The 25,726-nt window shown below is 43.7% G+C and overlaps 1 protein-coding gene across 1 annotated transcript in view; it reads right to left on the minus strand.

Annotated features, from left to right (window-relative positions):
- The window catches only part of LOC122933809 (solute carrier family 12 member 9-like), a 315,690-nt gene that overhangs the window by 41,348 nt on the left and 248,616 nt on the right, over nucleotides 1-25,726 (minus strand). Inside the window, exon 10 of the mRNA XM_044288844.1 lies at nucleotides 11,304-11,496. Coding sequence (XP_044144779.1) covers nucleotides 11,304-11,496 — 193 coding nt within the window. The remainder of the gene's footprint in view (nucleotides 1-11,303; nucleotides 11,497-25,726) is intronic.

The following is a 25,726-nucleotide window of genomic DNA, read 5'->3' on the forward strand; positions in this document are numbered from 1 at the left end:
TGTGTAGTGAAATTAGTGGTTTTTATACACAGGTGACAGGAAAGGAAAAGCAGGAGCAGCCACAGGGCGATGAGGAAGTCCAGGCAGAGGACCCGGACACACTGTGGCAGTATGCAGTGGAGATGGAGGCAGGGAGTCCCTCCGAGTCACTTGCACAAATGGCCCGATGCATGCTCACTTGCTTGCGTAGTGACAGCTGAATTGTCACCATTCGGCAGAGGGATGATTTCTGGCTCTCCACCTTGTTGAACCTTCGCTACTGGTCCAAAATGGGGGCCTTTTTTACACCCACTGAGAGGGAAGAAAAATCGAACTACTATAGAGACATCCTATATGTAGTCAGTTGGCCGCTGCCTATTTGCGCCATCGTCCATCCTCTCACAGGTCTGCGATCATGTTCCTCTGCCATGGCCTTTGTAGCGGGGGGGGGGGGGGGGGGGGTAGGAGCAGTTCCAGTTCCTCCCACAGCAAGTTGAATCTAGAGTCGCTGATGAGCAGCTTTCTTCACTCGCATAATGAAGAAACTACACCCTCCCACCCTCATGACTGGGTCACTATTTTGCATTTCGGCCTGGCTGACCTTTCTTCTGATCTGTCAGAAGGAAGGAAAAATGAGACGCACAATGGATCCTGTCTATGTAACAGCTGTAAGGCCTGCATGACATGGTCCCTATTTTTCATCGGAAATGGCTTATGATTTGGTAGCCAAAAGCAGGAGAGGGTACAAAACATCGAAGACATGCAAATATTCCATTCAGTTGTCATCTCTGTTTTGATCCACTACAGTTTTTTGGGCTTTAGCAATACTGATGGATTACTGACCAAATGATGACCAAGTAAAGGCGGATGCTCAAGAGACAGGGTTCGTTTTTTGGGGGTTATTGTTCTGACGTATCAGAGGAAAGGCAAAATAATCAGTGACGTCAACACAAACTTACTGCTGACACCCACTCCACTCTGTCGGGGGGGCTCTACTTGTATAAGCATTTAATAGAACAGGTTCTCTAGAAATCTATGTGGAATCAGTGAATTGGTGTAAAAGGAGTGCGTTCTTTCACGCTATAGTAGGATCTTGGGCCTCTGCACAGTTCTTTATATCTCAAGAAGGGATCCCGGCAGCCATCAATTGCTATTCAAATATTCTTTAATTTTGTCATAATAGTATGTCTTATGACGCGTTTCGTCTCAACAGCCGTTGTCAACAAAGCTCTACTAATATGACAAAATGAAAGAATATTTTAATAGCAATTGATGGCTGCCGGGATCCCTTCTTGAATTACACGTGGAGTTGCACTCCTTCCCGTTGCAGCGAGAACGCCGTGGTCGAGTGCCGGCAAACTTATACTATCAGTTCTTTATACCTGGCGCTAACATGGACCTGTAAGGCTGAGTTCAGACTTGAGTTATTTGGTCAGTTTTGGCCCCGTAACTGCCCAAATAAGTGAAGTGTGCTAAGAGCGATGCCTGTTATCTACATGTCATACTGACTCATAGTATTGTTTCACTACCATAGAAGACTCTCTAGGAGTGTTACTGCAAGGCACAGTGTTCTACACCACTATAAAGGCTCTCTGCAGCCAGGAAATAGCAGTTTTTTAACACAATTTGCGACAAATAAATTCGGATCAAAACTAATTTTTTCAGATAATTCGAAGAAGCGGCCGAATAGAATTTTTGAGAAATTCGCTCATCTCTAGTAACAGATGAGGCTGCTCACATGCATTTTTCATGTATTCTCCCATTAGATGGGAATCCTAGAGGCATAAACAGACATTTATAGTATATACTGTATGTACAATACGCCATAAATACAATATTTCAGTTGGTAATACCCCTTTTAAACTTTTATTTTCAGCCCTTGAGATTCCTTCAGTCTGACAATGTGGCCCCCAACCAATGTGCAGCCTACTCTAACTGTACAGGTTGCAAAAGAAGCTAATCCAACTACATTGGTCCCTAAGTTATATTAAATGATTCCAGGAATAGTTGCTAACTTTACCAGAGAAGTGGCCTTGATCGGCTGGATCTGAAATATTGTATCCTGAGGCCATTGTATCTTGAGTGAATACTTGTATGCACCAATATCTCAGGGAACCACGTTAGATAATCCAGTCAGCAGTAGTGCATAGTGCACAATACTGTTACATACTAGACAAATCTATCTCACTATACATGTGTAAATTTTATTACATCTCTACTGATAGGTAGTAAGAAAGTTGAAAAGAAGCAGAATTTTCATGCTGTTAGCAAGAAGTGGATGAATCTATTAAAATGTTATATGAATTTGCTATTTAAATTATAACAAATATTTCAGACATAACGTGACTCCTTATATTGCTAATGTAAGATATTTATACTACAAGTTCTGCTATACATTCAGTGAAAATGTGCCATGTTAAATACTTAATTGTATTGGTTAGTAGCTCTAATACATAGAGTCATATAACATGCAGGAAGGACTATGCTAGACATAAGTCGTAAAGATTTATAGTGTGCCTAAGAATGACAGCAGAGGAGCTGTCCTGTACAGCACTGCCAGTCCCAGCACAATACCAGTAACAACGCCGCGCTGGCTCCATTCCTCTTAGAGGCCAGCTAGGGAGCTCAGTGGCATGGGCATAATTGCTGTTTTCATAAGTGGCAGTTTCTTCTGTACTTGATTATAGGTACAGGCACTTTCAGGCAATGATGAGCTATTAATAATGGTTGTGCTTTAGTCGTGAATGGATGAATTAGAAACAGAGTGGAGGAGGCCAACTGCTGGGAAAAGACTGTGATGGCATGTCTCACTATGAAGTCCTAGGGTACATAAAGTGCAAAATGCGACAGCTCAAAAATAGCAATGTTTTTTTTAATGAAGTCCCCAGAATTCTTGTTACTCGTAGATCAGCCGTGATGACACCTGAGCATGGTTTTGAAGTGTTTCCTTCTAGACTTCTTATCCCTGACTTTAGTGCATGTTAGGCCTTTTGGCTGGTTTAAACTAACAGGGTGAGAGTGCAAATAAATTTGATTAATTCATTACTAGGATGAAGGGAGCCTTATAAATAAGAGCTGCTCTCTTGATGGCAGTTGAAAATTTTCACATATGATTTATGTAAGTCCCTGATATTGGCCAGTTTTATCTCGAGTATCAATCATTAGATTATAATGTACCGCACTCGACAGATCTGGTAACTAGCCTTGCTTCATTGGTGACGTGGCTGTCTAAAGGTAATTTCCTAACTCAGTGCTTGGTTAGAATAGTTAACATGTCAGCCTTTTGACAGGTCGCCAACTAATGTAGCCCATGTAGTAGATGCCCTGCTCAAGCTTCCTCTTCATGTGCCGTCCACCCATCTGGCTCTTTTAGAGGCCTCCTCTTTCTATGTGTTACTGGATTTAAAGGGGTAATGAACTGGTAATTGATCTATTTAGGGGTTTCCTTTTACATTCTGGCTAGCTGTAGTTCCTATAAAGGAGGTCATCTCCTGACCAGTCACTGTCACATCTTGTTATTCCAATTACATTCTGTGGTCTGTTTTATGACTGTGAATACCGCCAGTCCTGCTTTGTGTATGCCAACTGATTCCGAACTCATGTTGGCTGGCTTGAGATTCTGCATGATTCTCTACTTCTGGTGTTCTTGCCTGTTCTCTAAAAGTTCTTGCTCTCAGTAGCTGTTCTCAAAACCAGAAACTTCCAGCAAAGACAGTATCAACTTTGGGGGTTAAAGTGAAAAATGAATAATGCCTTATCCTTCACAAACCATTATATCTTTAAAAGGATCTATCACCCGAGATAAGCTGTTTTATTTGAAAAATAACACCCGCCACCCAAAAAAATTTGCTAATCCAAGCAATTAAAAAAAAAAGTTAAAAAATTAAAATTAAAAATACTTCTGCATAGGTCAAATGCCCAAGATGTGAATGACCAGATTCCTCACAGTAGTTGAGTCTTATCTTCCTGGTTAGGTGATCCCGACATCCCTAGCTTCTTCCTAGACTCTCATGGCAGAACACAGTCAGAATCTTACTGGTTATTGCAAGATCTTTCGGCTCTGACTAAAAGAGCTGTGTCTACTGTATTAATAGATCAGTTGGTCCACCCTTTGTTCTATGACAAAAAATGCACATCTGAAGATATCCATATGTGAAAAAACCTTAATTTTAAGCATCAGCTCGAGGCCCAATTAACCCCTGCAGCCCCCATTAACATACTACTTTCATTTCTGGATGGTAGGGGAGAAAGGGAGCAGGTACACAGGTTGCAATCATACTCAGGCTAAAAAGTTCCCTCGGCCTGAAATGATACATGGCAGTTTGAGTTTGCACTGGGGTAAAGGGGTGCCAAGTTACACATTGCAGAATGTTGGATTTTGCTCACATTAATGTAAGCTTAACACATAATTGTGGTGTTAATATAGTCATGCAAGCAATGTTCCTTCTCATCACTGAGTTAGAACTTTGCTAAATTTCATGCATTGGAACAGATATAAGGTCAAACTTACTGAGTATCACTGTGAGACCATTAAATAGGGCATGTCAGATTGGATTTGTCTCACAGTAAACCTAATTTGATGTGCCTCATTGAAAAGCATGTAGTAATCATGATTACATGGCTATGAGGCATATATGTATTGCAGGTATGGAAGAATATTTAGATAATTTATTGGAAAAGAGAAAATTCATGGCTGCCTTTGGAGAATGCTCTTTTTTTTAACAAAGATGAATTGCCTGAAGTAACCATTCCACACAAGTGTAAAATTCAGATCATGGTATTAGCCATGGTATCAACATGAGACACAGTAAGCTTTCTATTCATATACAATAATTATTTCCTCAGACCTAATCAATGAACTATGGGGAATTGGGGGCATTCATGGTTCTTAGTGCGCCACTTTTTGGGCTTTTTTGGCTGAAAAATGTTTTGGTGCACAACTTCTCTGCCTTTCGCCATTTTTGCAAGTAGTAGTCTCTTTTAAGATGCATTTATTACTATGCGCAACTTTTACAAAAAAGTTGTAAAAAAGGTGCTACCCCTGGCATACTTTCACATAGAGTGGCAAATCCACATAAAACTGAGTGCCACTTCATAAATTTGGTGCAGCAACATAAACCAAAGACACTTAAAACTTATACCAAAAACACTGCAAATGATAACTTCCCCCTATGTCTTTGGGCAATACACAAGACATCTCAAGCAGCTCTTGAGTTTTTTAAATCTTTTATATGAGGCCATTTTGCTAACAGTTTTGCGTAACTTGAGAAATATTTGTATCCAAGAATCGCCAACAGCACATATTCTGTAAATTGCTTATAGCCCCAGACATATTTGACTATTTTGGATATTTTAAGGTGCCATATAACATATCCAGATCATACGTTCTCCAGGGCAGTTACTGCTAAACTAACCCTAAGAATATATTCTGTGTAACTCTATATTTAAATCAATGAATGAGTCATTTCAAACAATGTTAAAATACTAAGATTTATCATAGATCTGATTGAGATTTTCCTTTACAGCAGGGTTGCATACCTTGTGTTATTCAAGCGAGAGTGGACCCACTGCGCCACTGACCAACTATACTCTGGAAGGACGTGACCAAGTAACTAATTGGCCTTCACTAGAGCCTCTCATGGTGAGGATAGGCTTGGGCCAAGATTGCTCAGGCACCTTCCTGGGGCAGGAAGCTCCTTTAACTACTTATTGCAAACCAGCCATATGCTGGGGAGACAGAGGGTGTGTACTTGTTGCCTCCTAAGGGAGGAGAGACACGCCCGTGCACGCCCCAAGAATAGTACAGGACTCAAGCAGGAAGTAAGCTCTGGCACGGAGCACAGATACAACAGTTAAGCTACCTGCTGCCCATGCTTCTCAGCCCAGCGCATGGCAGCAGGAGGGAATGAGCGTGTAGGGCCAGCAGCGCAGGCATGGCGTGCTGGGCTAACACATTGTCTCCGTCTGAAGATGATATTGTCAATTTACAGGTGTTTAAAAAGGTTGTCCAGCCAAGGAGCCAACAACCCCAATGCTCCTACGGTTGAGGTCACAATTTAGTTATTTGATCAGTTATTATGAGCCAAAACCATGTGCGGGTCAAAATCACGAAGCAACTATACATTATACCTTATCTTTGAGTAGGCTCCACTACTGGTTTTGGCTCACAATAACTGATGGAGATAACTGACCAAATAACTGGTGTGAACTCGGCCTAACCTGTGCCCCATTTAAAAAAAGACATTCACCTGTCCACGGTCCCACCATATTGACCAGGGGATCTAGCCACTGCCTGGGTCTGCAGTAGCTGGAAGATGATGGGAACGCGACAGCAGGACAGGCACAGCAAGACTGCGGAAAGGAGTTTTTTTTTTTTAAGGGGCACAGGTTAGAAGCATTGGGGTTGTAAACAAATAAATATTACCCACATCTTTACCAACACTTGTGTTGGTAAATTCCAGGCATTTATGCCCCACTTACCCCAAATCCACCGGGGAAGAGTCGCTTCTGGGTGGATTTACATAAAGCCCACTCATTTTCATGGCAGGACAAGCCAGTATTGTCTGTGAAAATTTGGGAAAATCCCTGCAAATTTGGGATTGCTGGGAACTGTGCACCCATAAGGTTGCTTCATGTACTACTGAATTGCACTTGCTTGAAAATTATACCAATTTGATCGCATTTAAAATATGTAAAGTGGTCGGAGAGTTGGCAGTAACATACTATTTCTTTTTATGACTACTACTTAGTTTAACAGCCTTTTTTTTTTTGTTTTAAAGAACCTATTTAAATTCAAATGGCTAAATATGAATATCATTCAGAAATAAGACACTGATAAGTTTTGTGCAGAGTAGGAACAGTTAAGGAGCACATAAAAAAGGATGAGATGCGCAGTAAATGGACAGCTAACGAAGTATGTAAAAATAGCATTCTCCCTGCTAAGTGTCAAACGCTTTGTATTAAACAGAAAGCCAGCTACAAAAAGATAAGTGAGCCAGTAACAATATTACATTAGAGTGTAATGTGGGTGATTTCACTGCCGAGATTGAACAGGTGGTGGGCTTTGTGTCCGCACAATGAGACCCCACTATCATAAGCACAGAGAGACAAGATATTATTCCCTATAGTATTCTGCAGACTGTGGATAATCTGGCGGGTACATTTTGTAACAAATTCTATTACTCAGGCCCTGCTGAGTGCATAAGCTGCACAGAGGTTGTCTTGTATGTACATACATAGAGATATAGCCTTGGATACATTATCTCCTATCTATAACACGGCAGGGGAGGCATTGGTTGCTGCCATATCCATGCTTTATTGCATTAGTTCACATTAATTTCTTCAATGATTTTTCCTATTTCCACCATCAATTTACTGCAGCAAATCCCCTTTTTAAAATACCTTCTCAATGACTCCCTATCCTTTTGATATACTAAGGTCAGAGTCCCCATATAAACGTATGTTATCATAGAATGGTAAAATGTATTCATTATGTTTAATCAGTGTTTACTAAACTTTTTTTTAGAGTTTTAATATGATATATATATATATATATATATATATATATATATATATATATAGAGAGAGAGAGAGAGAGAGAGAGAGAGAAATAAAAAAATAAAGGGTCTCATAGGACTCAACAAAGGAGGAATAACAAAAAGAAAATGCTGGCCAGCACAAATCTAGTCCACCGACCCCACTTGCACTCAGACTCCCCAAGATAAGAAAGCAATAAGTGTTAAAGAATTATCCCCCCCCCCCCTAAAGAGAGTGAACATTGCAATCTACAGTGCTGCCCATAATTATTCATACCCCTGGCAAATTTTGACTTAAAGTTACTTTTATTCAACCAGCAAGTAATTTTTTGACGGGAAATGACATAGGTGTCTCCCAAAAGATAATAGGACGATGTACAAAAGGCATTATTGTGGGAAAAAAAAACATTTCTCAGCTTATATTTACATTTGAGCAAAAAGTGTCCAGTCCAAAATTATTCATACCCTTCACAAACTGTCACAGTCTGTGGGAAAATCAAAAGTTCTATACCATTCCAAATAGTCCAAGCTGTTCTAAAGCATCCTAATTACCCTGATTAATTGGGAACAGCTGTTTTAATCAACTCAAAAGGTGAAAAACAGCAGCTCTCTGCAGTTGGTTTGTGGACAGTCATGGCTAAGACAAAGGAGCTCAGTGAGGACCTGCGGATGCGCATTGTGGCTGCTCACAAGTCAGGAAAGGGCTTCAAGGCCATTTCTAAATGTTTTCAAGTTTCAGTGGCTACAGTGCAAAGTATTATTAAAAAATACAAGATGTTCCGCACTGTGGAAAATCTCAGAGGACGTGGTCGGAAGCCAAAAGTGAAAACCTGTGCTGGCCAGGAGGATAGTTAGAGAGGTGAAAAAGAATCCAAGGATCACCACCAAGGCCATCCTGGTGAATCTGGGCTCTGCTGGTGGCAATGTCTCAAGGAAGACAATCCAACGGACACTGCACACTGCTGGGTTCCACGGATGCAGACCAAGGAGGATGCCACTTCTCCAGATAATGCACACAAAAGAAAGCTCGCTTGGCCTTTGCAAAAGCTCATCTGGACAAAGAAGAAGACTTCTGGTCTTCTGTGTTATGGTCAGATGAAACAAAAATTTAATTGTTTGGTCACAATGATGTTTCCTTCATTTGGCGTAAAAAAGGAGAAGCCCTCAACCCAAAGAACACCATCCCCAATGTCAAACATGGAGTTGGGAACCTAATGCTTTGGGGGGGGGGGGGGGGGGTTCAGCCAATGGACCAGGGAACCTAATCACACTAAACAGCACCATGAAAAAAGAGCAATACATGAGGATTCTCAACGACAACATCAGGCAGTCTGCAGAGAAACTTGGCCTTGGGCACCAGTGGACATTTCAGCATGACAATGACCCAAAACACACGGCAAAAGTGGTGAAAAATGGTTAGCAGACAACAACATTAACGTTTTGGAGTGGCCCAGCCAGAGTCCAGGCTTGAATCCAATTGAGAATCTGTGGAGGGACCTAACGATCAGGGTGATGGCAAGAAGACCCTCCAACCTGAAAGATTTGGAGCTCATTGCTCAAGATGAATAGGCAAAAATACCTGTGGAGACATGCAAAAAGCTGGTCTGCAATTATAGCAAGCGTTTGATTGCTGTAATAGCCAATAAAAGCTTTTTTATTGATAATGGAGAAGGGTATGAATAATTTTGGACTGGACACGTTTTGCTCAAATGTAAATAAAAGCTGAGAATTTTTTTTTTTTCCCCCACAACAATGCCTCTTGTACATCGTCTTATTATCTTTTGGGAGACACCTATGTAATTTCCCGTCAAAAAATTACTTGCTGGTTGAATAAAAGTAACTTTAAGTCAAAATTTGCCTGGGGTATGAATAATTATGGGCAGTACTGTACGTGCAGGTACTGCAATCTCGTCGTCGATGTGAAATCTCGTCGTCGATACGGCTAATAAAAAATAAACCTAGATCGAGTGGTGGAGAAAACAATTTCTGTATGGAGAGTAGACCCAGGGGGCGCCTGGCCAACAAGACCAAAATTTTAAACTTTTCCAACTGTTGCGCCACAATCTGCGCCTGAAATACGCTTAATTTAGGCGTATTTCAGAATGATAAATGACCCCCAAAGCTTCTAAAAGGGATTGTGAGGGAACTGAAGGTAAGCCCCTTCTCCACTGGAAACCAGGTAAGAGTTGTGTGTATTCAAGCCACGAAAAGGTGAGAGAAAGAGACTGTGTTTGAAGTTATGAGAGTGGGCAGAGGTCAGGACCCTCAAGACTGTATCAAACTAATAGTCGTCTGCAGCCCTCCAGGTGAGGAAGGATTCACAATGAAATAGGGGGGTAAGTGGGCTGAACAATTTGTACAATAGTTGTTTTGTACTAACCTATTCTAGAGCTGCAGGGTGACCTCTACCAGATATGCAGAAGAAAAATGTGTATTATTTATAATCAAGAAAAATATAATAAAAAAAGAAACGACAGAAGCAAAAACATGGGTCCGCCTAATAGGAAGGTTTTGCAAAGCAAACTTACAGTATTTTTAACATTTATTTTTGCTACATTACAACCTTTTCTTTGGAATTAGACGGCTTAATAAAACTGTAATGATAGGAGAGGTAAACTTTCTCAAAGTAAGGGGGGTTTAGAATATTTTTAAAAAAAAGGTTTAATTTTTTCTAGTGAAGCTCAGAGCCACATTTAGGGCTCATTCAGACGGCCGTATGCTGTACGCAAAAATGCGGATCCGTTTTTTTGTGGATTAGATGCTGTCCCATTTACTTTTATGGGTCCTTTTCTTCCATTGCACGGCTCAGCAAAAATGAAACATGGCCCTTTTGAAGTCTATGGATCAGCAAAAAAAGGAATGCAATCTGTTTGTTTGTGGACATGCTGAACTGTCCACAAAAAAAACGGATCCGCATTTTTGCGGACAGCATACGGCCGTCTGAATGAGCCCTTATTCTGAGGCCTACGCTTCACATATTGGGGCAGCTTTTTGAAATTAGCTACAAGAAACACTGCAACGCAGACAGTTTTTCGGTTAGACTGTTTCGTAAACCTGCCCAATTGAGAGGTGACTTTAGGATCATTTCAAACTGATTTGCTGTAACTAGCAAAATCAATGTATGGAAGCTATTTTAGCTGTGGATATATACGCATCATATGTAAAATATAAAAAAATTACAAAAAGTTACTAAACTGTATTGGTGAGAAGGAGTGGCTAGAGAAGGAATATCAGGCACCAGTGGTACTGATATAGCCATCTGCCTTCTTTAAATGGTATTAAAAAAAACTTTCACTTTTTTTTTAAATAGAATATGGCTATGCAAAACTTTTTTTTTTTTATCAAACATGGTCAACATTTCCCACTACTTTTTTACTATAGAATCAGCATCTGCGCCACCTTCCAGTGAAAGTTTCCTAGTAACTGGAAATTTTGCTGACCTTTGCCTATCCTAACCTGACAATAAACAGAAAGTTTAAGACAGTTCCAAGTATCCATGGGGAAAGAAAAAGAAAACCAGTATTTTACACTTTCGTTCACTTCCCAGGCTGTTTTTCGGAGTATTTTGCTTAGCTTTTTTTAAATGCTATTTTATATCAATGTTTTCTAGAGTAAAACTGCCCGCAGAGATATGTATGGTTAGTGCACAATATCAAGCATCGTACAATGAGCTTTTTATACAGTATAATAAAATTATCAGATATGACAACATACAACAAATTTATCTTGTGCTGCTACAATCTGACCATAACAAAATAAACAAACATTTTACCAATACATTTATCTCACCTGATGGAAGATGAGCGCTTGAGATATAAATCCCCAACTATGACTGGGAGATAAGTAGTGTAGACACAGGAGCAGGATCAACATGAACACAATGCTGGCAGATGCATAGATGGCATTTATAAGAAATATCATGGTCACACAACCCAGAATCCCGAGGATACAAGTGTACCAAGTGAAGTAGCGAAATGTTGGCCTATGTATGTGGAGAAAATAAGTCAATAAATAATTGGTGATGGCTACATAAAATCCTAATAGTACTGATAGTATAAAGAAAAAGTAATATCAATTTAAAGAAAAATACAAATGTAATGAAATATAAGGCTACTTTCACACTAGCGTTCGGGCGGATCCGTTCTGAACGGATCCGCTCATAATAATGCAGACGGAGGCTCCGTTCAGAACGGATCCGTCTGCATTATATTAGCAAAAAAAAGCTAAGTGTGAAAATAGCCTGGGACGGATCCGTCCAGACTTTCAATGTAAAGTCAATGGGGGACGGATCCGCTTGAAGATTGAGCCACATTGTGGCATCTTCAAACGGATCCGTCCCCATTGACTTACATTGAAAGTCTGGACGGATCCGCACGGATCCGCACGCCTCCGAACGGCCAGGCGGACACCCGAACGCTGCAAGCAGCGTTCAGCTGTCCGCCTGTCCGTGCGGAGGCGAGCGGAGCGGAGGCTGAACGCCGCCAGACTGATGCAGTCTGAGCGGATCCGCCTCCATTCAGACTGCATCAGGGCTGGACGGCTGCGTTCGGGTCCGCTCGTGAGCTCCTTCAAACGGAGCTCACGAACGGAAACCCGAACGCTAGTGTGAAAGTAGCCTAAATTGTAGACAGAATATGGGTACAGGTATTTTCCTCCCAGAGTGTGCTGCTGGGCTGATTTGCAGCCAGGTGGGTTTAAATACAGGACTGGATTTTAATTGCCAGTCCAGGTTTTTGGCGGCAGCTGGGCTTAGCAGCAGGATCTCTGTGTTGGGAGCTGAGGCTTGGTGCCAGACTGGAGGGCTGAGACCCATGGGCCGAGGAAACAGGCCCCCTAAAGCCTGCCGTGGACTGCTGGAGGCAGAACTGACGTCAAGGTGACTTGTTTTATATGAACTTTCCAATTTGTGTGAAGTAACACCAAGGCTGCAAAGTAACGCATTGTTTTGTGCATTTTGCCTCAACTGTGAATAAACACTGAATGAACTGAAAGAACTTGTCTTACCCTATCAACCACAGCGAAACCCCACAGTGTGCAAAAAGTTGCATAAGCCCTATTTTTAGACTTTTGGAAGCCAGCATTCTGGAGTGAAGGGATGATAAATCATGGCCTTTGTTTTATATTTCTCAATTTTTATTGTAAAATGACAAAAAATCTGATCAAAGGAAGACATCTCATCCATACGCTGCATAAAAAAATTCCTAGAGTAAACTGAACTCTGGTGCAGATGTGTAAACTGCAGAATGTAAATTTATGCTGTGGATCTCCACTGCGAATTTCACCCTTTGCAGCCATTTCCACAGCAAAACTGTGTGTTTTTTCTTGTTGTTTTTTTTTTTTGCTGCAGAATTTGTTGCAGATCTGCAGCAATATCCATATTTTTTTTCACCTTGTGGACGTACCCCAAGGGAGGAATTGCAGATAAAGTAAGTGAGTGCGATTACGTCAAAAGGTCCTTTTGCAGGTCCTCAAAGAAGAAGAAAGAAGACGATGCCGGCTGCACAATCAAGTGGATGAGGTGAGTAATTTTTATTTTTCAACCCCTCAAGCAACATTTTACTAAGCATTCTGTATTAAGAATGCTATTATATTCCTTTATAACCTTGTTATGAGGAAAAATAATACTGTAAATTGACTTATCAATTTACTAACATCATCTAGCAACAATGCGGGAAAATTGCATTGCATCCGCACTTGCTTGCGGATGCTTGCAATTTATCACGCAGCCCCATTTATTTCTATGGGGCCTGTGTTGCGTGAAAAACGCAGAATATAGAACATGCTGCGATTTTCACGCAACGCACAAGTGATGTGTGAAAATCACCACTCATCTGCACAGCCCCATTGGAGTAAATGGGTAAGGATTCAGTGCGGGTGCAATGCGTTCAGCTCATGCATTGCATCCGTGTGGAATACTCGCTCGTGTGAAAGGGCCTTAGTTGTTAGTGCAGCTGATGTATGTTGGCCAAATGTCCCATCTGGCATCAATAACACCTTGTATTGGAATAATAGTCTTACTGGTGTTTTGATATTATATTCCCACTGGTAAGTGTTTTGATACAATATTGAAAGTAGATGATATCTCTTTTACAGTAATAGCAACAAAATGCCACTTAAATGGTTTATATTAATTGTAGCAACTGTTCTTGATAGTAAATAGATCGCTGATAATATGCTTGTTGTCTACATTACCACATTACCGATCCGTGTACCGTCCTGTCGTCCTTGTATCCAAAGTGTGGGCGCAGAGTTTGAATGGCCACTGTACTCTTGTCAGCGTGGCTTGTGTAGCGTCCCATGTGGTGTCCCACGTGTTAGGGAGCTATTGCTTGAATCGGCAGCGAGGGCAATAGCTCCATAACACGTGGGACTCTACACAAGCAACGCTGTCTATCAACATTTATAAATGCCACTGTATGAGCTATTATCTAATCCATGATGTACGTTTGATATTTGATTATTGCTATTCCATTATTAACTGCAAAAGCATAAGTATAGTGTTTTCTTATCTAACCCTTATAACAGTGTATTTCTGCTTTAATAATTTATTATTAGGGTTACTAAGGTTGATAGGTGTATGCCGACTCAACACCTCACAGCATAATAGGTTATTACCTTTAGCCGTAGGGTTGTGAATCATTACTGTATATGATCGTTATTTTAGTTTTTGTTTTATACATTAATTTTTAGCTTTTTATTTTCAACTATTTTTATTTCTATTTCAGTTTATATCTTTGGTAATAAATATTTGCACATCAACTTATATTCGAGTATTCTGTGCAACACCAGATAACCGAGTGCCCTCCAATACATTTACATGCAATATGAATAAACCCTGGTAGTCTGTCCCTGGGCTTGAAAGCAACGTCCAGAGAGACTTTGCTGATTGGAAGGCATCTCCAAAATGTCTACATTTCTCCACTAAAATAATGGCGACTTACACAATAAAGTGAGATGTTTTAGGCTGGTTTTACATATTTTGTGGCATTGTTGGAGTTGTTTTCTTGGGCTTTTTTTTTTTTTTTAGCTGTGTTTTAACTGCAGTTTTTATTGAAAATATGCCACCTCTAAATGTTAGCTGTAAGTGTATGGGAATTATGAAATACAGTACAAACATGCATTTTTTTAAATGCCTTTTCTATTCACTTGTGGTGGGCGTTTTGGATCCAAGGTGGTTTTTATAATCACAGCATGTTCTGTGTAGGGCGGTTTTTTCCGGGCATTTCCATATAGAACTCCCTATAGGAAAAAATTCTGAAAAAATGCCTGTAAAAATGTGTGAAAAAAGCCATAGAAAGCTATTGCAATACAATGCATGAGTTTTATACAGTTTATTACAGATCAAAATACTGCCATAAAATTATGTGTGAAAGACACCTTTTCATGTGTTCTCAATAAATACTTGGAATCCATAGCTTTACATATATTCTGGCATTAAATAAATTGAAGACTGATTTCTTTGTTCACAAGAACATGATTGGTCTAACTAAGCAGTCGACCGCAGCATGTGCTTCTCTAGCAATAAGTAATAATGCCACACTTCACATGGAGCCTGATAATAAAATGTTGATTTGCATATTTCAGCACCAGCAGTGCTAGCAATAATCCCATGATTATATAATTAAGACTCATCTTTAAATTTGTTTTTTCTTTCCTCTTTTTAATTCAGATACATTTTGAACCTTCTGCATATTTCTTCCACTGCTTACTTGCGCAGATAGAAACTTTTATGCTCATAAATGTCTCTAAAACATTGCTCTGACCTACGTTTAACGTATACATGTGAAGTTTCGTTAAACATACATGGCATCCGTCACTGTAGGATTCCATTGTAAAAAACAAAAAAATAAAATAAAAATTTGAATAATGTATATGTTTTTTTATTGGACTCTGTAGGATGTAAAAGTGTTGTGTGCTATGCTTTTGTGCAGTTTTCCCCCCAACATATATGTTAAATATGGGACAAAAATATGATGTGAACAGTCCCTAATATAGTTAAAATGTCCAAAAGACATTCTCACTTTCAACATTTCATATGTGTTCTAAAATCATTGCAACTTTTTTGGAATTGAGCTATTTTTTTTTTTTATAAGGAAGACAATGCTTGTATATCTATCTATCTATCTATCCACATCGGTGAATAAACATTTTTTTCATTTTCATGGATTCTGGAGTGCTGCCTTTCTGCTATTTTGTATACTGGGCAATTATCTAGTCCCCTCAGGCGTGCACCTATTCTGCAAATTTTATGTATTGATTCTAGTGCTGCCAGATTTTTGCTTTATATCTATCTATACACTGTATATTATTCAATAGTTTTTAGAGGGCACTTGACATGTAGACTGACCAGACCAGGCCATACACAGTGTAACGCCCAGTGTTTGTGATGCGAGCTGTTGAATCCCACAGTTGAGGACAAGTCTTCTTCTAATCCAATTTGTTATAATCGGATTACACAATCCTCTGCCTCTCCCCTACCCACACATAGAAATATAGAAATGCACATAATTCACTTTTTGGAATATGTCATATGTCCAAGCTGATTACATATCAAAATCACAATGTGTGAGGTGAAGCAGTAAACTAAGGTCAAACCTTGACAAATTCGTAAAATAATGCAAGAAACACCATATAAATCCTAACTTCAAAAGCGGGCTTATTTTCTGTCAGTCATTTTCTTCTGTACCGTATTCTGGATCTCGAGATTTTATGTCTATAAGGTAATAGTGATATTTATGTGTCTACAATACAACTGTGTACAATCATAAAGTATACCTCAATAGGATCTGTCCCATCGTGGTAATATATTACCGAGCTGTTCATACTGTATATTGTGAACTCTTCTTTCTTTATCTTTATCCCTGAATGGATCTCACAAATGGAAACCAGAACGCCAGTGTGAAAGTAGCCTTAGGCTGGGTTCACACAGGCGTCGCGTTTTGGCTCAGGATGCGTCCCGGGTGCATTGTGGTAAACCCGTGTGAGTAGATAGGCAATTTTAGTTAGTTTTGACTGCGATTGCGTTCCGTTGTTCAGTTTTTATTGCGCGGGTGCAATGCATTTTGCACACATGTGATAAAAAACTGAATGTGGTACCCAGACCCGAACACTGAAGTTTAGGTTTGGGTTCAAAGTTGTGTAGATGTAATTATTTTCCCTTATAACATGGTTACAAGGGAAAATAATAGCATTCTTAATACAGAATGCTTAGTAGAAGGTCAATTGAGGGTTAAAAAAAATAAAATAATTAACTCACCTCCTCCAATTGATCGCGTAGCTGCCGGTCTCCTGTTCTTTTTTCAGGACCTGTCAAAGGACCTGTGGTGATGTCACTGAGCTCATCACATGGTCCAATACCCATGGGCCATGTGATGTGACGTCACCACAGGTCCCTTAGCCAGCAGCTCATGATTAAAGAAGTAAGAAGAGATCGGCAACTACGCGATCAAGAGGAGGAGGAGGTGAGTTAATTTTTATTTAATTTTTTAACCCTCAATTGACCTTCTAGTAAGCATTCTGTATTAAAGAATGCTATTATTTTATTATTTTCCCTTATAACCATGTTATCTTAGTAACCATGTGTGAAAATTGCACCGCATCCGCGCTTGCTTGCGATTTTCACGCAGGCCTATTCACTTCTATGGGACCTCTGTGATAAACGCACAAAGAGGAGCATGCTGCGATTTTTACGCAACACACAAGTAATGCGTGAAAATCACCGCTCATGTGCACAGTCCCATAGAAGTGAATGGGTCCGGATTCAGTGCGGGTGCAATGCGTTCACCTCACGCATTGCACCCGCGCAGAAATCTCGCCCATGTGAACCCAGCCTTAGTGTCTACTTTTAATATTATTTTGAGTTAGTGATTTTTAGTTTTCCCAATAAAAGTAATTAACATTGAAAAATCGTATTTTTTGCCTTCTTTTACAAAACTGATCAAAGTGTACAACCTCTAAATATTATCCAATCTTCTTGAAATTTGGCATATATATCTTTTACATCACTGAGACTCGGGAGGTCATGATAGGGTTATTGGGGAAGTTCTCTTGGGTCCCTCACACACAATCTTACCCATAAAACCCAACCTCCCCCACCCCATCAACCCACCAATAAAGACACTGAGGCAGATAATTGGAATTAAATGGCCACAACAGCCTTTTATTAATATATAACATAACATCAAAACATGTATATCATGAACCCGACGAAGGAGGTCCTAGAAGCCCTAGTCACACTCTAAAACAAGTGCACCAAAAACACCCAGGTAAATACAACTTGCCTCCAGCCGCGCCACACCAGGTCAGAGACCCCCGAGTGCTGTATCCCCTTTAAACCGCCCGATTACCAAAACCTGGGAGTCCAGCCCCACCAATTGAGGCCCTCCCATCCACAAAACACCAAGTCCTAGCCCAGCTTCCAGGACCTCCTACCGCCACAGATGCGCAACTTGAACCAACTAACTCAAGCTTGCGCGCCCCTCCACACCACCAAGCCCGTTCGATCCCGCCCTGCAGACCCAGGGCCCATAAATCCACACCCACAGCATTAAGGTGAACCCCGTCCGCTCTCCAATAAGCCCCCTCACCAGACTCCAAATCAAAATGCCGCACCACCACCGAACCGTTCCGGGCCACAAATTTTCCCACTGCCCTATTCACCTTAATACGAGCCCTATTGACCCGCTCCACCGAACGCGCCTCCCGCCAACTCTTCCTCGGGACAATATCCGACCACACCACCACCAGCCCCGGAAACAAGGCCCACAACCTTAGCAAGTCAAATTTGATGTCCCTTATCAGCTCTCTCACCGGCTTCACCCCCAAATCATTACCACCCGCATGAACAACTAGGACATCTGGGGGACGATCCAGCTGAACAAAACTATGCACCTCCCTCAAAACCCCACCCCACAACATACCTTGATAGCCCATCCACCGGATAGCCACGACATCCCTGCTAATCCCCAACTGCCGCCCGTTAGGCCTCACGTCGGCCCGTATCGCCCCCCAGAAAACAAAAGAATGTCCGATAATCCACACCAACGCCGGCGAATGACCTAAAATACAAAAGAAACAATCAACATCAGAGAACCAGCCCTAAACCACAGACCATCAGACTTCCCCAAGCCGTACATAGGAGCGGAACCTACTAGACTCCCACCGCCCAATCCTCCGAATAACCTAATCACTCACACCCCTCCGCGCAGCCTCCGTGGCTGCCCCAATCCTGAAAGAGTGACCCGTGTAACACCCTGGATCCTCCCCCAGGCTCCGCAAGCACTTCTTCAACACAGCCAGAAACTGATACCGGGACAAAAATGCCCCAGTCTCATGCCGAAGCAACGGGGCGCCCGCCCCCCGCACTCCTGCACCATACTCCCGCAAGCAAACCCCCGGGCACATAGCACAGCCCGGGACCGAAAACAAACAAATACAACGACCCCGCCCCTCCTGATCCGTCTTTGACGCCCTCAGCCGAATCACCACCCGATCCGGGAACACATCCACATCATCATCACGCAACTCCCCAGCACACCGAACACTCCCACTCACCAGTTCCCCCAACCGAAACGCCCCGAAAAAGGCCAGCGAATACGCTGCCTTAAACAAACGAACCTCGCTCCCCGAGCTGCAAACCAACTCAACCTGCACCCCCAGTCTCAGCAACAGATCAAAAGACACCGGCTGACGCCGATCCTCTGACCTCCACCCCCTCCGCCAACCCTTCAAAACCTGCTGAACCACAAAAGCCTTGGTACAATCCACCAACCCCCGCACCCGAAACCCGAACGCTAGGCCCGCCATACACTTGTTAACCCTAGCCACCGACCAACCCTCCTCCTTCTTCCATCCCAAGAACAACACTAAAGGAATCTCACCAGCATCCACCCCCAGCCCCAACATACCACACCAATCCCCCCAAGCAACCCAAGCAGCCTCGTACGCCGCCCACGTACCAGCCGACAGGGACGCCCTGAACAGCCTGTTCACCGTACCTTCAATATCTCCCACAACAACCCCGGGCACTCCATCCCGACGACGTCCGCGTCCGGCGCCAACTGCCGAAAACGATCCCACTGCGAACGAGAAAGAGCATCCGCCACACCATTAGAAACACCCGGCACATGTACCGCCAGCGCCCAAACATTCAATGACAAACAACTCAACACCATATGCTGCAACAACCTGACAACCTGAGGGGAAGAAGCCGACAACTGATTAATTGCCTGCACTACCCCCAAATTGTCACAATGAAAACGCACCTTTTTATTCCTAAACTTATCCCCCCACAACTCCAAAGCCAACACAATGGGAAACAACTCCAACAATGCAACGTTCTTGACCCAACCCCTCTCCACCCACAACGAAGGCCAGCGATCCGCACACCACTGCCCGTTACAATAGACCCCAAAACCAACCCCCCCTGCCGCATCCGAGAAAAGGTCAAAATCCACACTATCCACCGCGTCCCCCAAAACCAGCGCCCTCCCATTAAAATCCTCCAAAAACCGCGCCCACACCCCCAAATCCCCCCTCAACTCCCTCCCCAAACGGATGAAATGGTGAGGAGCCGTCACCCCAGCGGTTGCAGCTGCCAACCGCCTGCAAAATATATGCCCCATGGGCATAATCCGACATGCAAAATTCAATTTGCCCAATAATGACTGCAAATCCCGCAAACGAATTTTAACTAACCGGCTCGCCCTGGCCACCGCCACATGCAAATCCAACAACTTGTCCTCCGGAAGCCTACACTCCATGGCCACCTATCCAACACAATCCCCAGAAAACTAAGCTCAGTCGTGGGCCCCACCGTTTTACCCCCCGCCAACGGAACCCCAAAAGACGCAAACACTGACTGCAACGTAGCGAGCAATACCGCACAAACCCAAGAATCCGCCGGACCCAAACACAAAAAATCATCCAAATAATGAATGACCGACGCGCTCCCCGCTACCTCCTTCACCACCCACTCCAAAAAACAACTAAACACCTCAAAATACGCGCAAGACAGGGAACAACCCATCGGCAAACACCTGTCCACATAAAAACCCCCCTCCCAAAAACACCCCAGCAAATGCAGGCTATCAGGATGCACCGGAAGCAGCCGAAACGCCGCCTCGATATCCGTTTTTGCCAACAAGGTCCCCGGACCCAACCGCCGAACCCACTCCACAGCTGCATCAAACGAGGTATAGACCACCGAACATAATTCGGGGTCAATGCCCTCATTGACCGACGCCCCCTTTTGGGTATGACAGGTGATGAATCAACCGAAACTTGTTCGGTTCCTTCTTCGGAACCACCCCCAAAGGTGAAACCCTAAAATTATGCAAAGGCGGCTCCGAGAACGGGCCATCCATCCTTCCCAACCCCACTTCCTTTGCCAATTTTTCCGCCACCACCCCGGGATGATCCCCTGCCGAACGCAAATTCCTCCCCACAAACGACGGGATCCTAAAACCAAAACTAAAACCTTCCCACAACAACTGCGCCGCAACCCGATTCGGGTACCTATCTAGAAACGGCAACATCTTTTCCACCCGCACCGGCGTCCTGCCCTTTTCCACCATCCGCCCCCCCCCCCCCCGAAACACCGTGACGCTCCATGTCCACCGCTGCAGTTGGTGCACTCGTGCTTGAACTAGCACTTAGCACCGAACTTAAAGGCTCACTCATTAAAGAGGAAACACAGCCCCTTTGCCACCGCTGTTGACACACCTGACGTTCCAGCCCCAGAACCCCCATCCCCCCGAAAGGACTGCCCCTGCCGCCCCGGCGCAGTCACCCGCATCCATAACCCTATATCTTTATGGTCCCACCGCATAGATGGGCGGACCGCTTTCCTCTGCCTAAATTGTTCATCGTACCGAAGCCACCCCACACCCCCATAAGCCTGGTACGCCTCCCCAATCGCATCCATGTAGCAAAATAGCGCTGAGCAACACTCCGGCGCCCTCTCCCCAATCGCGCTAGCCAGTATCGCAAACGCCTGCAACCAATTAGAGAACGTGCGCGGAATCAAACGATACCGCCGCTTCTCGTCCTCCTTCTTCCCCTCCTCACGACGCGTCCTATCCAGGTTAAACCTTTCCAGCGGGAATAATGAAAAAATTTCAATATACTCCCCCTTCCAAATCCTCTCCCTCACCTCCTGCTTCAAATGCGCCCCCAAGGGGCCCTCGAAACAAACATATACCTCCCCCTCCGCTGCATCATCCACCTTGCGCCTCTCCTCCTCCCCACCGGCCTGCGTCTGCACCGAAACCGCCTCACTCGACCGACCCGCCGCCAACGGAATCCCCGCACCAACCCCGCCCGGCCCCAGAGAAGCCTCATGCCCCCCCCCACGCCGGTAACGGAGACACCTCTGCCCCTCCCAAACCAGCCACCCATCCCACCAGACTCCCTAACAGCTGGCTAAGGCCCCCAATTAATTCTCCCTGGCCTCCACCAACCCCTACACCCCCCTGAACCCCCAATGCCTGCAATGAATTCCCCATGGTCCTACCTGGCTGCCCGGGCGCTGTGAACCCCGCAGCCGTGGGTCCAGAATCCTGATGCTCCATCCTCTGCGCCGAGACGCCATCACACGGCCCCACCACGGAACAGGAACCCCGCACCCCAGCCTCCAAGCTGCTGGGTGCGCCGGAAGATGGTGAAGATGAGGCAGGCAGCTCCTCTGCACGCCTGCGCTCCACTGGGCACTCGTCATCCCACTCTGCATCCAAAGGCCTGGGCCTCCTGTGGCCTGACACCACGCGCCCAGCCTCGGTTCCCGCACGTGCACCGCTCCCCGTCACGCGGGCCTCCCCTTCCCTCCCCTCTCCCCACCCACTCTCTGACCAGGCCCGGCAGCTGTTCCTTTCCGTCTATACTGCCACTGTATATAATTTCATTGCCTAAGGCCGAATGCACACGGCCGTTGTTCACGGCCGTGAGCGGTCCGTGGAACCGCGGCCTGGATTCCTCCTGAGAGCCGTACAGTAATACACTGGTATACAGTACAGTACAGTAATACACTGGTATAGCTCATACCAGTGTGTTACTGTATTGCGGCGGCAGCAGGGAGCGCACGGCGTCATAGCAACCAGCTGCCGGGCCTGGTCAGAGAGTGATCTCTACGAGCCACAGGAATGGGAGCGGCATGAAAGGAAGGGGTTGCAAAAAAATTACTGGGGGAGGGGGGCCCCATTCAAAAATTTGCTCTGGGGCCCAGTCATTTCTAGCTACGCCACTGCGTAAACCTGTACAAAAAGCGCACTATGTCAGTATGGTGTAACGGGGTTTTAAGGGGGTCTAAGCTTTTTGTTTATACACATTTAGTGGTTTTTTTTTTCAAAAACGCAGCACTTTTTTTTTTCTTAGAGCAAAAAACTCGCCAGATGTTGCATTCTGACCAATAGCAAATTAGAAAATGCCCTATAAACAATGGGGGGTATCTAATTCATAGGCCTCCCAACAAGAAGTCTAATTGTACCAAATCCACCTGCGCCCCAACAAACAAAAAAAACGCCTTGCCTAATTCATCACCTGCTGTGCTACTAATTATAAATATTACGCTAAATACTGACAGGCTCATCCACTCTGCTCGTCCAATCGCCAGTGATGAGTGGCAGGGGCAAAATTCAAATTCGCAATATTTTGTGAATATTTGGGCGAATATTTGTCATGTATTCGAGAATTCGCAATCGGAAAATTTGCGATTAGAATATTCGCGATCAACACTACTAATCACATTGATAAATGTGCCCCACTGATTTTTTGTAGTGGTGTTTTAATACAGTTTCCAGGCGTAGTTTGCAATGTGCTTTGGGTGTGACATTATTTTTCAGGCATTTCTTCTCTATTGGAAAATAAAGGTCAGAAGAAACGCAACTAGAATATAGGGTGACTAAGGCCCCTTTCACACGAGCGAGTTTTCCGCGCGGGTACAATGCGTGAAGTGAAGGTATTGCACCTGCACTAAATCCTGACCCATTCATTTCAATGGGTCTGTGTACATGAGTGTTGTTTTCCCCGCAACACTTCTGCATTGCGTGAAAATCGCAGCATGTTCTATATTCTGCGTTTTTCACGCAGCCCTGGCCCCATTGAAGTGAATGGGGCTGCTTGAAAAACTGCATTGCATCCGCAAGCAAGTGCGGGTGCGATGCATCTTTCAGTGATGGTTACTTGGAGATGTTGTTTGCAAACCTTCCGTTTTTTTATCACGCGCGTGAAAAACACATCAAAATGCATAGCACCCGCGTGGAAAAAACTGAACAACTGAACGCAATCGCAGACAAAACCGACTGAACTTCCTTGCAAAATGGTGCGAGTTTCACTGAACGCACCCTGAACGCATCCAGACCTAACCCGTCACGCTCGTGTGAAAGGGGCGTAAGACTTCATGCACTCGACAATGTCCGTATTGTGGTTGGCAATTCATGGATCCGCAAAATAAGAACATCTTCCGTGTGCAATCTGCATTTACTAACTCCCTGTCTGCACGTTATATTATTCCTATAATTTCCAGAACAGACATATGGATGTGGGCAGCACACAGATCCATGACATCCATGTGCTTTTTGTTTATTTTTCTGGACCAACAAAAAATAATGGGTCTGTGATGATTATCGCACCTCGCTGTCAACTACGTAGAGCCAGCGAGATACGGTATGGTTATCGTTACCAAGGTGTGACGTTATGCCATCCCTGAGGAGCAGGTAAGGTCAGCTAGGTACAAGTGTCACAGACTCCTCTTGTCCACACGGGCACAGAGAGGCAAAGAGCTGGGGGAGCCTTTTCACTACCCCAGTAAAACAGCGCTTCCTCAGCCCGGTAAGACTGCCACCAGCTTCTCGTTTGATATAAGCCTGGTCCGCTAACAGGATTATATAGGGTGAGAAACCAACCCGCAATAGCGTAAAACTAGGTTGAAACACGGATGTGGGGATTCGTGATCGAGATACCAGAACAGCACACGATTAAATTATATATTTAATTGCCTTAAGGGCTCACTAGACATAACACAATATACACAGAAAATATATACAGTGGTCTGAGTGGTAAATACAGATGGCGTGGTACAACAGGGTTAAGGAAAACAAAAGTCAGTTTACCAGGTATATGAGTCCTTTGGGTTGTGATGAGTTCTTAGCTGTAATCACATGAGAGGCAGTCATGTCAGAAGTTTGCAGGTCCCTCTAAACACATGGCACGATGTGACCCCCCTTCAGAGAAAAAACAAGCCCACTTGCAGGCACGAGCCTTTTGATCTGGAGCTGGCCCCTCCTCTCCCGGCCACAAGGAGGAGTCCACTTTGCCTCTTCTGGGGCTGGCAGCAAATGAGACACAAAACCGATTAGGGCTCATGGCTCCAGATCAGAATGTCGCAGGGAGGTGGTTCTGGGACCAATGGATCCGCCTGGGTTCCGGCTACCAAAAGAGTCCAATACACTATGGACATGTGAATGGACCCTAATAGGACATGTTCTATTTTTTTGCGGAACGGAAATACGAAAACAGAATGCCCATGGAGTACCTTCCGTTTTTTTTGCAGACCCATTGGAATGAATAGTTCCGTGTATAGTCCTAAAAAAAAAAAACGGAATGGACACGGAATGAAAATACGTTTGTGTGCATGAGGCCTTACTCCCATCTTTTTCCTGCTGAGGATATCTCTGCCAATCAGACTCATATCAAGGTATAATGTGTTACACAAATAATTTAGGAGGAGGAAAAAGTAAAGTTTGCTGTGGGCATTAATATGTAAACTATAGCTGGATGTAACTGTAGGTAAGAGCACACATGTAGACCTGTCAGTAGGTTATCTGAAGTTAACTATAAACCTATTATCCTCATGTACAGTATGTGCATAAATGTATCCGGAGTAGCGATCATTCAAAAACACAAACAGTAAACTAAACTGAAGTACTCTCTTGCCACATCGGATAATAACTATTTGCAGTTTGAAGCTGCTTGAAATATGCTGAAGCTTTTTAGGCACGATCAGACCAATGACTGTAATTACACCATCCTGTTTGCTTCTTATCCATATTCTGACAGGTTGCACAACGTAATATGAGTTGATTTTCAGTAAAGCCAAATACATACTGAGAGGCAATAGCTGGGTGGACACCGCAACTCGTCCTATTACTGATTGGAGTGGCGGACATCCATGTAGAAAATAGGAAATTGGTTTGTGTTTTTTGTGTCCAGGCTAAATT

This window comes from Bufo gargarizans, chromosome 4, assembly GCF_014858855.1.
Source record: "Bufo gargarizans isolate SCDJY-AF-19 chromosome 4, ASM1485885v1, whole genome shotgun sequence".
In the NCBI taxonomy this organism is placed as follows: Eukaryota; Metazoa; Chordata; class Amphibia; order Anura; family Bufonidae; genus Bufo; species Bufo gargarizans.